Source organism: Tasmannia lanceolata, unplaced genomic scaffold (assembly GCF_043159265.1).
Source record: "Tasmannia lanceolata isolate RefF3 unplaced genomic scaffold, GAP_Taslan_0.1 ptg000015l, whole genome shotgun sequence".
Classification (NCBI taxonomy): Eukaryota; Viridiplantae; Streptophyta; class Magnoliopsida; order Canellales; family Winteraceae; genus Tasmannia; species Tasmannia lanceolata.
The window spans coordinates 41,534,820-41,548,371 of record NW_027518692.1 but is presented as its reverse complement, the minus strand read 5'-3'; the positions used below and the strand labels follow the sequence as shown (position 1 = coordinate 41,548,371).

Genomic DNA, 13,552 nt, shown 5'->3' with positions numbered 1-13,552 from the left:
AATAAGTGGGCCCTACTTTATTTTTCTTGCCTGTGTATTTCTAAGGAAATACACTCCCAAGTATGATTTTATATGATGTGTGCATGTCAAGTCCATTATTTTTTAGGAAGTACAGTGTGGCCCACCGATCCAAACTGTTCATTTGATGGGCCACGGCGTAAATAGGTCGTACCCCGTAAATCATCTTCATTGGATGATCTTAACTCTCAGATCTGAAAAGGGACGGTACATTATAGAAACCTCTACAGATCGAACGGTTAGGATCATCCTATGGAGATGATTTACCGGGTGCCACCTATTTACATTGTGGCCCCTCAAATGAACATTTTCGGTCTTCCTAAGAAGTGGGCCCCACTGTACTTTCTAAAAATACTGTACTTCACGCCACACACCATAACAAGATCCTGTTGGTGCACCCATTTAGATGAGGGAAGAGGAGTCACATGCTCCTAGTCTCCTACTGATGTTCCAATTTGGGTTGAGAGAGAGAGAGAGAGAGAGAGGTTGTCTACAGTTTGGTGTGCTTTGCATTAAATCTAGGAGTTTTTTTTAGGGACTTAAAGGGTGCTTTGATTAAGGTTTGGGCATGTGATTTTGGTATTTGGGGGCTAAACTCTTGGAACTAAGTAGGATCGTTGGTTGGTAGATTGCGACCTTTGGTTGGGATGATCCTATGGCCATTTTTTCAATCGGGACTATCATCGTAAGGCATATGTAAAAACAAATTTATCTGCATGGTTCATCAGGGTTAATTTGAGCGGACTTAGTATATTCTTGATCAATATTTAAGTGTATTGAAGTCATTAATGACCGTTTATTCTTCTTCTCATTGATCGCCTTTACATTTTGTGTGGGTCAAGTGCTTTGGTTCTGACCATGGTCTCTTGATTGAGGGGTCATCATTCTCAAATTGTGATCTATGCTTAATGGAAAATGAGGGCATGACCCATTGGGTTTATGTGTCATGGGTCTCTGGCCATGAGTGTTTGGAGGGGTATTATCCATTCATCTTAGATGGCTTTTGTTATCTTGGAAATCTTTCCTGTTTGGTGTCCTAGTTGGCATTCTTTATTTTCTTACTTTCCAGTGCACCTTTTGTTCTAGAGAAATAGGAGCTTACGTGGAGGCAAACTTGTGGGTGTCAATAAGAAAGCAATTTGCTAATAAGGCCATGTTTAATTGCACAAATATAGGGAAAAGAAGAACTCTATTCAAAATAGAGTTTTGTTTTTCCTTTTGTTTTTTTCCTGCTAATTCACACCATGCCCTCTCCATCAATTCTCCCCATCTCCTATTCTCCCTACTCCTCTCTTTGATTTATCATGTGTGGCGACAGAGGTGAAACGGCCTCTAAAATTATTTGCATATAATATTACTAGCGTTCTTGTTCCATTCATGCTATGCATGAGTAAAAGAATGGGTTCCATCCAATCAAGACGTAGGGTGTATAATGGTGACCCCACCCTATGCATGGGATTGAGTGGAAGTAGTGGGACTCACCTCATCAAAACATGAGGTAGAATGGAAGGCCCCACCCAATTCATGAGTTTGAGTGGAGTTTGTGGAATCCATCCCATAAAAACATGGTGACAGATGATAGGGCCCACCCTATGCAAGGATTTGGGTGGAGATGGTGGGTCCGCTCATGTGTGTAAAATATTGGAGAATGTTAATTATTAGAAAGTATGTCCATCACCACTTACCCTTCATTTCTTTTTCTTCACCCTAGTAGCATTTAATGCTAAGGTTTGGATAGAGAGTGGTAAAAAACTTGGCCCCACAACATTGCGGAGGAACTTCAACCGCCATATGCTCTAAAAGCAAGGGAAAATGAGAAATTATATGGTGGCCGACCGTCAAAGTAACAGCCCTTGATTTTTGATATGGTCAAAACACCTTTTTTGAGTGTTTTGACCGGATAAAAAATCAAGTTTGCCACCTAGCCATTGTGAATCTCACGGTCGAGCATCATATAAAAACTCTGGAAAAATAAGGGGTGTGGAAATATATATATATATATAGAGGAAAGTGTTTCTAGTCCGGCCGACTAGAGATCATTCTCTAGTCCGCCACCCAAAAACACATGGGTCCCACATATTTGGGTGATGCAAAGCATTCATTTGATGGGCACTGACATAGAGACGGTGTCCACAAGAAATTAGCTTCATAGGATCATCCCAACCCTATGATTTGTGGAGCTTAAAATGGACGGCTATAAACCGCCACAAATCTGTCCATTTTTTAACTCCACAAATCGAAGGGTTAAGAAGATCCTATGAAGCTGAATTTTTGTGGACATCCTATCTATGATGAGGCCTATCAAATGAATGCTTTAGATCACCCAAATATGTGGGACCCATGTGTTTTTGGGTGGCGGACTAGAGAATGATCTCTAGTCGGCCGGACTAGAAACACTTTTCTCATATATATATATATATATATATATATATATATATATATATATATATATATATATATATATCAATTAAAACAACAGACCATGGAATTGATATTGCCACACCCCATGCTAGTAGTGCATCGTGGATGAAGTTCTCGGCCACGTTGTGTGGGAGAGAGAGAGAGAGAGAGAGAGAGAGAGGTAGCATAGCATGTGTTGACGACGATGATAATCAGTAACTACTGAATCAATGGATCCATCATTGGGCAAGCTGCATGTGCCGCACCAAGAGGCCTTCAAAACCATTTTCCATGAGTGGAGATTGAGGCTAGCGTGCAGGATCAAATCAATAGAGAAAAGTAAGGAATGTGGGTAATAGTTTCGTGCAATTACGGATTTTGGGTAATTTTTAAAACAATCATCAAACATGGGTGATTCTTCAAAAAGGGGTGGGGAAAAGATCCCAATACCCTTCTGACGTCAACAGAAATCTGAAGGAGCTTCTTTTTCATTAATATCCATTAAATTGGCGCGCTTCACAAGGCTTCTTTTGGTTCGTCTGAATGTGTATTTGAACCGACAGAACCTTTAGTTCATTTCTATCTTGGTTGTCGGAAATAACTAGAGACGGATGGATGCTTGACACGTGTTGAAATATTTTTTGGAATGCTGGCGCCTCTATACACAGCTTGTTTGGTTTGGATTTAAAATCTTTCTTTGAAGCCAGAGTCTCTTGGGTTCGTTTAAAACTTGGCCGTCACCAATATGCATAGACGGTCGGATCCACGTCACGTAGACATCAATATAGAACGGTAACGCCTTCTAATAATACCGCCTCTCTGTATGAGATTCCGCCGGCGTACCCATTATTTACGTCGGCATACTCATTATTTATGCCGGCATAAACTCTATTTCCGCTTACACCCTATTTCCGTCGGAGTACCCCTTGATATTCCGGCGGCGTTCTCTAGAATCCGGTGGCGTATTTGATATTCCGGCGGGGTACTCAATAAGTTTGAAACACATGTTTGAACCCAGAAAATCCGGCAGCGTACTCGATATCTTTGAACAATGGATGTTTCTTGAATCCGGTGGCGTACTCAAGAATCCGGCTGCGTACAAAGCTAAAAGAGACGTGTAAAATAATAAAATGTTCAATAACGTCGTCGTTCTAAGCCAGAAGAGACGTGAGCTGCTCCCCTAATTGGACGTGACAAGTGGGAAGCTTTAACGCTTTTTGATGATATTTTCACTCCCCCTGCATTGACGTTCTCATCCTTTAAAATTTTTAAAGATAATGATTGACGTTCTCATCCATTACGAAGGGCAACATACGAGGACTCTCATCATGTCAGAAGGGTATTGGGATCTTTTCTCCACCTCTTTTTGAAGAATCACCCGTGTTTGATGCTTGTTATTTAAAACGTACCCGAAATCCATTGCTCCAAACTATCACGCACATTCTGTACTTTTCTCTAGTAAGTTGTTGCTCTGTCAACTTATAAGAGTCTCGTCAAAACAAAAAACTTATAAGAATAAAAAATTTGTTGAACCATCCTGAGGTAATTGATGCACCCAAATCTTCGTGGATGACGAACCTTTAGCTGAATCTACAGTAGGAGTAGAGTCTTGTCAGGAGAAGAAGTGGTCAGTCAGGAGAAGCAGATGATGATGATGATGCAAGTGACATGGTACCAGCTGAGCTTCTTTCGTCCTTGAGCCTTGTGACAAGAAAGCTTGATGAGGACCCCGTTGAAAACAAAGCGGAGATTTTAAAGGTCGCGATGTGATGTTTGGGAGAAGGATCAGGAGCTCAAAGCTGAACAATTGATGCAAAAGGACATCCACGGCATTTTTGCGTTAGAAACATGCATTTAGCATATACACGCCCTCCAATGTTGTTAGAATGTTCGTGGTATATAATACTATTGCGAGCCTGGGATCTTTGAATTTTGACACTTTGTTTTCTATTTTATTTTCTTTTTCTCTCCCTTCTTCTTCTATATTGTATATATAGTATTGTACAATATGTACTTTGAAAGACGTTTTCTAAGAGAGTAAGGGCGGTCCAGTGTAAAAGCTCCTGCCATTGCGGGGTCTAGAGAGAGCCAGAGAGAGCTAGATGTACACAGCCTTACCCCTGCTTTGTAGAGAGGCTGTTTCCGTGACTCGAACCCGTGACCACCAAGTCACAATGGATCGAGCAACCTTACCGTTGCGCCAAGGCTCGCCCTCTATGTTTTCTAAGAGAGTAATCTCTTAAACCTTATGTCACTATATTTTTTATGTTGAGTATTAGAAATAGGAGAGTATAAATTACCAATGTAGGAACAATGTTAGTTTCTGATATGAGCAATAGGATATAACAGATTATAAATTTATGGAGATTTAATTATGAGAGCTCCAACTGTATATTATCGACATGCAAATGGTTTTGAATTTAAATAGAATCATTTGCAGATAATGTTCCTAATGGTATTCAAAATGATAGCTAATGATTTTCAAAGAGGCCTTAATGTTCCACTCACTCAAGTTAGTAAATGTGAGTGCTCTCTCTCTCTCAGAAACTCTTCCTATATGTGTTTTGCAACTTTAGAGATCATGAAACTGAATTGCAACCTAAGACCCAAGATTGATATCTCTTCTGCAAGTGATGTTTTTTTTGAAATGTCTTCTGCAAGTGATGTTGAGTTTCTTTTTTGTCAGTTGATGAAGTACATATTGAAATGTAAACGGAGCTAAGTCAATATGATGTTTTGTCTTATGAGTATTAATATTTGATAGGAAAATCACTCGTAAATTGAAAAAGAAACGAAAAGAGAACGGTATCTAAGTCACTTTTTTGCATGTTTATCACCTTTTTTTTTAAAATCACTATACTTACAAAGCATATGGTCGATGTCAATAGAACTCTTGGTGACCAAGCAACTATGGTGATAGTATTTAATGCTGAGAAACACAAAGGTACAAGCAATCATGGAAAAATCATGATTAACTACTACATACACATCCATTGTTCAAAGAGGAATGCTTGTCAAATATTTTGTGTGTAGATCACTCGGCAATCCTTTCTGAAATAGTAGTCTGTGTGTAGAAGCCAAACATAGATATTAGAATAAGATATAGAGATCAAGTAGGAATACGGTCTCAACTTGATGAATGAAAACAACCATATATGACTATTCCATGTTTGGAGATATAACAACAGTATGTTTTATTTCATGTTTTATCACTAATCTCAAGTTTTTAATTTCTTTACAAATGATGGTTCAGTTCTTCTTATTCGAACTTCAAACATTTAAAATTTTGAGTACATTTGCACTTGACTCAATATATGTTCAAAGTCGTCTGTTGATTTCTCAACTAGATGTGTATGCATCCCTTCATAAGTAGTCACCACAATCCCTTCATCCTCTGATAGGCGTTGAACTTGTTTTTTTACACTGCAGCCTTGATGGGTGCATCGATAATAGCTCCTGCAAGCAAAGAGAGATTAAAATCAGCAACAATACAAATATTTGACCATTTGTAATTGAAGGAAAATTGTAGCATAAGATCGATGCCATTACTTATAACTTCCCAAGAAATCTAGTGATTAAGAACATGCATATGAGGGCAACATGATTTCGACTGTTCCATCTGTTCATCACTGTCATGGATATGAAATGCTGTAGCCAGAAATTCATGTATAGGTGGCAAATTGTAAAAGTCCAATGAGATGCCATCTGCCTATTTCCTTTACCTTTGCTCTTATGCATGACAATGTTGCAAAATAGATATATTCAATCTAGGCCAACATTGGGGTATCAGAGCCACCAACATGTGGTCTTGAAAGTTCAATTTAAAAATTTAAGCAGATTTTATTCTAATTTTTTTTTTTAATATTATATCAGTGATAACGTGACATATTATATACTGATAGAACGATTTTTTACTCTAGTTTTCAACAAGAAAATAGTTTGTCAATCAAATTTTTCTAGAAAAAAATTATTGTCCAAAGAGTGAAGGTCTGTCAAAGTCGACTTTTTTCCGAATTCTGATTTTAACACAATATTTTCCTTCATGTGTTTTAGTTTAGAAGGATGATCTTTTTAAAAAAAATTTAAGGATGATTATGGTCTAAATTTTTATAAGTTTATGGGAGAGGATTTGCTTAGAAATTTTTAATAGAATAGAGAACAAATTTCTTCCCTAAATCTACTTGTGTGTTTCCATTTGTGAAGTGGTGCAATTTTTAGTGATTTGAGAAAGATAAAAATTTCTTCTCTAATTAATCAAGAATTGATTATTTGGACAAGTGTCCTCCAACAATTATGATCGTTGTTTATGTAGATGCAACATGGAAACCATTTTTTGACAAGGCTTCATTAAAAGTATTTTCAAAAGGAAGCTACTGGAAAATTGAATCTAACTACACACCTCTCGTTTACAGTATTTGGGAAGAAGCATCAAACTACACACCTATTTTTAAAGCTATAGTTAAAGTTAGAAAGAATAGAATTTACAATAAGTTTTTCGAAAATGCCGCCAATACAAATAAAGAAGCTGAAGAAAGTGCAGCACAAGTTGCCATTCATTTTTTGTCAGAATGTCTTTCGTTGATGCAAACTACTACAATCTGATGGACGAAACAAATTAAACAAGTGAAATCTTTTTTTTTTTTTAAATGGCAAATAATATTGAATAAAGGTTTTGGGGGGCGGGGGGGATACAGAAAGAAAAAAGGAAAAAAAAATAGAGCACAACGAAGAGGACACCTCAAGGAAGAAGATGATCAAACCATCTCAAAAAATCGCTCCCCACCCCTCTCCTAGCCATCATATCCACCTTCTCATTTGCAAACCTCCTAACATGGTTCATTGCAATATTTGATTCCGCGATTATTTCCTCCATTTCATAAAAAAGAGCCAAGAATCCCCAAGGCGGAACTACCCCACCCTTCAATCATCGGATCACATATAGAGAATCCCCTTCAACAATTAAGTTCTTCAAACTATCCCTCCTAATCTTTTTAGTCCTTGAAAAGCCGCTTTGACTTCCGCCCCCGTAGCATCACACTCTCCAATCGGACCGCAAAAGGCCCTAAACAATTGAAATCTTTTAATGATCACATCATTTTTTTTCCAAAGGCAAAATTACCAAATTGAAGATGAAGATTCCATTATTTGCAGATGATGATCCGGCAGATGATGATCCGACAGATAGTGATTAGAAGTTTTTGATTTTTTTGGGATTTTGATTAAAGGGTGTTCGAATTTGTAAATCAAAATCAATGTTCATTGTTTAGTGAAAAGTATATAGACACAAACATACAGGCTTCTGATATTGGCACTGCTATGTACGTTTTGATAATTGCACTAAATCACCATGACTTTTCGTTTTTAATTGGCTTTTGAGAGCATTTTGGGAACTGTAATAACCTATGACAGCTGCATAGATGATAAAAGAGACCGTAGGTTAGTGCAATTATCAAAACATGGCAGACCCAATCTCTCTAAAAAACCAATTAAAAAATAAAAGACAAGGAGATTTAGTGCAATTTTCAAAGCATCGTTTTGCAAGTATCAATTGTATTAAGCTTTCACAGCTGGTTATATAATAAAAGAGAATGTAAGTTAGTGCAATTATCAAAACATGCCAGAGCCAATATAAAGAAATTAAATTTAATCTATAACTGGAACTCATTTAATATAAATAAGTGATTAGCTCTAATTAATAGCTAAAACAGTTGCTACTTCACATGAAAGGTCCATGAAGGACAACTTTGAAGCCCATAGAACTAAAGAACCCACATGAAACATGTTAAACTAATTTCTACATAAACACTTTCAATAGACTAAAACTTAATTTATGAGATTTGCTGTTCCATCCAAAGATGCATGGCTCATCCAAGTAAATCTGAAGGTAAATGTTATAAGTATAAAAAAGTAGACAATTGTCGATCCAGAGAAACCCAACAAAGAAACTAGCAATTGCACCAAACCTTCCTTTTCCATCCATTGGTTCTTCTAGTGGAACTATATTTTTATAAATAAGTTTTAGTGGTGTCTAGCTTTTTGAAAAGTCATGGAACGAAATGGAAGTGATAATGGTAAAGGAATAGAAGATATTGGTGGGGTTATATATTGTACCAAACATGCACCAAAAACTACAAAATGACCAAAGAAGAAAATAGCAACGGAGAGAGCTTATTTAACTAACCTCGGATATTTGTTATTCTTCACAGCCTTTTGCCCATATTTCCTCCATCGATAACCATCATCTAGTATATCCACATGACTCCTTGTTTGAAAAGCACATCTAGGCTTTCTAACCTTCTTTTCACCCTTCTTTTTACCTGGTTTCCCATCATTCTCAGACCCATGAAAGGTTTCCATTGAGGAGGGGTTACTAACATTGCAATTTGAACGTGGAACTTCAATCTCTGTCTTAAATCCCAAAAACCCAGATGAAATATCTTGTGGGTTTGTCATGTGGCCAGTGTTTATCATGTTGGATGATGATGGAAAGAACATTTTGGGATAGTTTTCCATGAGGGTGAAGAGAGAATGAGAAGAAGAGAAAAAAAAATTTATGTGAATAAATATGTATATGTATAAACGTTTGGAGAAGGATATAAAGGTTATGAGTGCAAAGAAAAGTGAGGCGGCAAGTGGACAAAGGTCTAAATTTTACCTAGGAGAATGAAGAAAAATACCTGCCGTAAACGGCACGTAAGAAGGTTAAGATAGGTTTTGAAAAAAAAGGTTAACATAGGTTTTGAAAATGATATTTCCACCCCTTTCCAACGTTTCAACCCCCTTCGGTGGGTTTGGAGAAGGATTTTTTATTGTTACGAAAATACCCCTCGCATAAATGAAAGGAACGAAAATACCCCTCGCATAATCCGACTGAGCGTCCTCATCTTGTATTCGGATCGAGGACCCTCAGTCGGATTTTCAGATTTTGTGGCTATCTCTAGGTCTAGAGAGAATATAATTTTAAAACCTGTCCATTAACGTTAAGATCCTTTGGATCCATCAGGCCATCAGTGTCCATTCTCAACTCAACTCAACTAAGCCTCTGTCCCAAACTAGTTGGAGTTGGCTAATGAATGCTTTAGTAAATTTTCATGAAGAAGGTGAGAGAATCTACCCGGCTCAAATTGACTAAGTCTAATCCTTGGGTTCGTCTACATTGATCATTTTCTTCCATTCTCTCCTCCTATCCAAGATCATTTTCTTCCATCAGACCGTCAGGGTCCATTGACCCCCTAATTACAAGAGATTTGCTAGGGACCACTGCAGAAGGCATTTTACGTACCAGCTGTTGCATGAGAGAGCAGACACATAGGCTCACCTTTTGTCTTACTCATCCTACGTGGCTGCTCTCTCATGCAACAGCCTATCCGCAAAATGCCTTCTGCTATGGTCCCTAGCAAATTCCTAATTATAATGTAGAAACTATGGAAAGCGGCTGCATGATTCAGATTAAGAAAATAGTTTTTTTCCCAGAGAGAATTGGTAGACACCCACAAATTTGAGGAACTTTCCCCATGTCAGCTCGTCTCGATCGTGCGAATTCCACCACTTTGGTAATGCAAAACCATTCCTCTTAGGTGTGCTACATTGAATGGGCCACAGACTTAGATATCTCTTCCATCTGATGTTTATAGCCGACAACTCCCATCGTTCTCAATTCCATTTATTTGCAATTCATTATAAGAACGGTTAAGATCATCAAACAGAGTAAATTTTTTGGGCAAATCTTAATAGTGAACATTGCTTTTACTTCTAGTTGTTTTGCATATAAGACAAGTTGACATGGGGGGCCATACCTAATTTAAAGGGTGTCTCGAGACTTTACGTAATGGGAAATTAAACTTGTCTGGCCTTAAAAGGTAAAGGATCTTCTGTGGCCCTTTATTTAAAACCTTATAATTGTAAAGTTTACTTTAACTAAATATCTTATGTAAATTTTTCCTAGTTATTAAATATCTTACACTTGCCAATTTTTCTATAGCTATTAAACATTTTAGAAGGAAGATTCTTTACTAAACATCTCACATTTTTAAGCTCTAACCTTTTTTTAAATGATACAATTTTATTAATGATAAGAAACTGACTCACGTAAAACCGAGGAGGTTGAGAGAACATAGAGAATACAAGGAGTAAAAGACGATCCAACAATCAGAATCAAAGAGGTGAAAAGTCAAATATTCCTAGCGAGGGGTGATAGCTGCAACTCAAGCAAGACAATCGGCCTCTTCATTAGCTGACCTCCGAGTATGTGAAAAGTCAAATATTCCTAGCGAGGGGTGATAGCTGCAACTCAAGCAAGACAATCGGCCTCTTCATTAGCTGACCTCCGAGTATGAGGGTACAGAGCTGGGTGGCCCTCCCCTCTATCCAAGGTCTTGTCTAACATCTGACCTCCGAGTATGAGGGTACAGAGCTGGGTGGCCCTCCCCTCTATGCAAGGTCTTGTCTAACATCTCGGATAATCTCGAAGGGTGCGGATGCTCTCCATCTAGCTACTTGATTACTTCTTTTTTTTTGGTAGGTAAGCTAGGATTGAACCTCCAACCTCCAGGTAGAAGAACAAAGCTGCCATGACCATTGAGCTAGCTGGTTGATTACGTTAAGCTATGACCTTGTTCTTAAGCCATGAAATTAAAATACGTGATTATTAAACAAATTTTGTTCAGAAATTAGCGCTTGTTTTTTTTAGGGGGGGATTTTATCCATCAGGAGGAATAGCACTGCCCCTCTTTGTAAAAGGGATCTGGTAGGGACCATCGCAGAAGGTTGTGGAAGGGCTGCTGCATGGGAGTGCAGCCACATAGGCACATTTTTTGTCTTATTCATTTAATTCATCTGAGCCTCGGGGGAGAGCTTTTATCCATCAGTGGGGAATAGCACTGCCCCTCTGTGTAATTGGGGTTTGGTAGGGACCATCGCAGAAGGTCGTGGAAGGGCTGTTGCATGGGAGGGCAGCCACATAGGCACCTATTTTGTCTTATTCATTTAATTCATCTGAGCCTCTGAGGTGGCTGCACTCTCCTGCAACAGCCCTTCCGCAAAATGCCTTCTGTGATGGTCCCTAGCAAATTTCTTTTTTATATTATTAAATGGGAAAATTATAGAAAAAATGCAAAGTTTTGTCTAAATTGTGAATAAAGGGTATTGATTTGAAATTTATAAAAATTGTGTTGTCAGGTGAGAGAAGATGGCTTTTAGGACAAATATACCCCTCCTACCTCTTTTTTCTCTCCACCTTTTTTCACCTATCCCTATGCACTTATTACCTTCTCACCTACCACCTTCTTCTTCCTCAAGACTTTTCTAACGTGGAAAAATCTATGGAAGGGTTTTGAAGGTTGCCATTTACAACATGGTTTAGTAATCATGAGGGTTTATTCATGATAAACTTATCGAAGCAGTGTTACAAAATGCAAAGAAAATAAATTTTAAGCTTAAAATTGAATTTTGTTGTTTTCCCCATTTTCAAGATAAATCCATTTTCTTTGCATTTTTTTATTCTAAAACATCAAAATCAAGCTTCAATTTATGGTTGCCTACATGACATTAAGATCACAATGTATATCCCTATTATCCTTCGAATTTTTATTCAATTTGAAAATAAAAATATTTGGAATTATCCCTATTCTACTGGCTTCCGTCGGAAGTCCGAACAAAATTTCGGACTTCCGAATGGAAGCTAGTATACATAACCAAACTATTGGTTCCATTCGGAAGTCCGAAGGCTTGTTCGGACTTCCGACGGAAGACAATCAAACTTTGTAGTTCAGTAATTGTCATATGTTAGTGCATCCTTTTGGTATTTTTTTCGTAATTTTAATACTTTGCTTCTATTTTTTCGTAATTTTTCATTTAAAACTTAGCACTTTAGCCACAAATCCGTAATGATTACTATTTTTTGCAAGTAATAATTACTATTTTTTGCAATTATGCTTTTGCTAGCCACCTTTGCACCCATATTACTTCTCCCAATCTTTGCATCAAAGGATGGGCCACAAGCCGAGAAGTTGCATCGGCAAAGGTGGCTAGCAAATTCCCATACAAAAAAGGGAAATGTTATCCACACTACTGTATTTTGATGAGGGCACTCCTCGTTTAATTAAAAGTACGGTATGGCCCCCCATAGGATGATCCAAAGCGTCAATTAGATGGGGCACAACCTAAATTGGTTGTGTCCCAAAAATCATTTCCATAGGTCGATCCTAACCCTCCGATCTATAGAGGGTTAGGACCAACCCTCTAACATTTTAATCAGAGGGCTAGGATAAACCTACGGAAATGCTTTTTGGGGCACAACCTATATGGGCTGTGGCCCATCTAATGGACGGTTTGGATCATCCTATGGTGCGGGCCATATCGTACTTTTAATAAAGTGAGGAGTGTCCTCATCAAAATACGGTAGTGCGGATAACATTTCCCAAAAACATCTTAAAAAATACGGCAAAAATACGGGTGACACGCGGGTCGACCCGGCCCGTACGGGCCCGGCGTGGGAACCACATTTTCTACCCCGGAACCATTAGGGAACCAAATTTTATACCTCGGAACCACTAGGGAACCACATTTTATACCCCGGAACCACTAGGGATCCACATTTTATACCCCGGAACCACTAGAGAACCACATTTTATATGCCGGAACCACTAGGGAACCACATTTTATACCTCGGAACCACTATGGAACCACATTTTATACCCCAGAACCATTACGGAACCACGTTTTATACCTCGGAACCACTATAGAACCACATTTTATACCTCGGAACCACTAGGGAACCACATTTTATACCCTCGAACCACTATCAAACCACATTTTATGCCTCGGAACCACTAGGGAACCACATTTTCTACGCCGGAACCACTAGGGAAACACATTTTATACCTCGGAACCACTAAGGAACCACATTTTCTACTCCAGAACCACTAGTGAACCACATTTTCTACTCCAGGACCACTAGGGAACCACATTTTCTACCCCGGAACCACTAGGGAATCACATTTTATACCCCGGAACCACTGGTGAACCACATTTTATACCTCGGAACCACATTTTATACTCCGGAACCATTACGGAACCATATTTTATACCCCGGAACCACTAGGGAACCACATTTTATGCCCTGGAACCACTAGGG

The 13,552-nt window shown here is 38.4% G+C and overlaps 1 protein-coding gene across 1 annotated transcript; it reads right to left on the bottom strand.

Moving 5' to 3' along the window:
- Positions 1 to 5,549: 5,549 nt before the first annotated feature.
- Positions 5,550 to 9,009, bottom strand: LOC143846650 (putative WRKY transcription factor 43). Its single transcript, XM_077355142.1, has 2 exons — positions 8,600 to 9,009; positions 5,550 to 5,874 (listed from the first exon to the last, which is right to left on the bottom strand). The coding sequence occupies exons 1-2, from the start codon at positions 8,929 to 8,931 to the stop codon at positions 5,697 to 5,699; spliced, it is 510 nt and encodes a 169-aa protein (XP_077211257.1). The 5' UTR covers positions 8,932 to 9,009; the 3' UTR covers positions 5,550 to 5,696.
- Positions 9,010 to 13,552: the final 4,543 nt, after the last annotated feature.

Excerpts from the sequence above, each read along its gene's own strand:
- LOC143846650 (XM_077355142.1), bottom strand. The coding sequence starts at position 8,931 with ATGGAAAACTATCCCAAAATGTTCTTTCCATCATCATCCAACATGATA. Across the intron at positions 5,875-8,599 it reads AAGAATAACAAATATCCGAG|GAGCTATTATCGATGCACCC; the intron begins GTTAGTTAAATA and ends CTTTGCTTGCAG.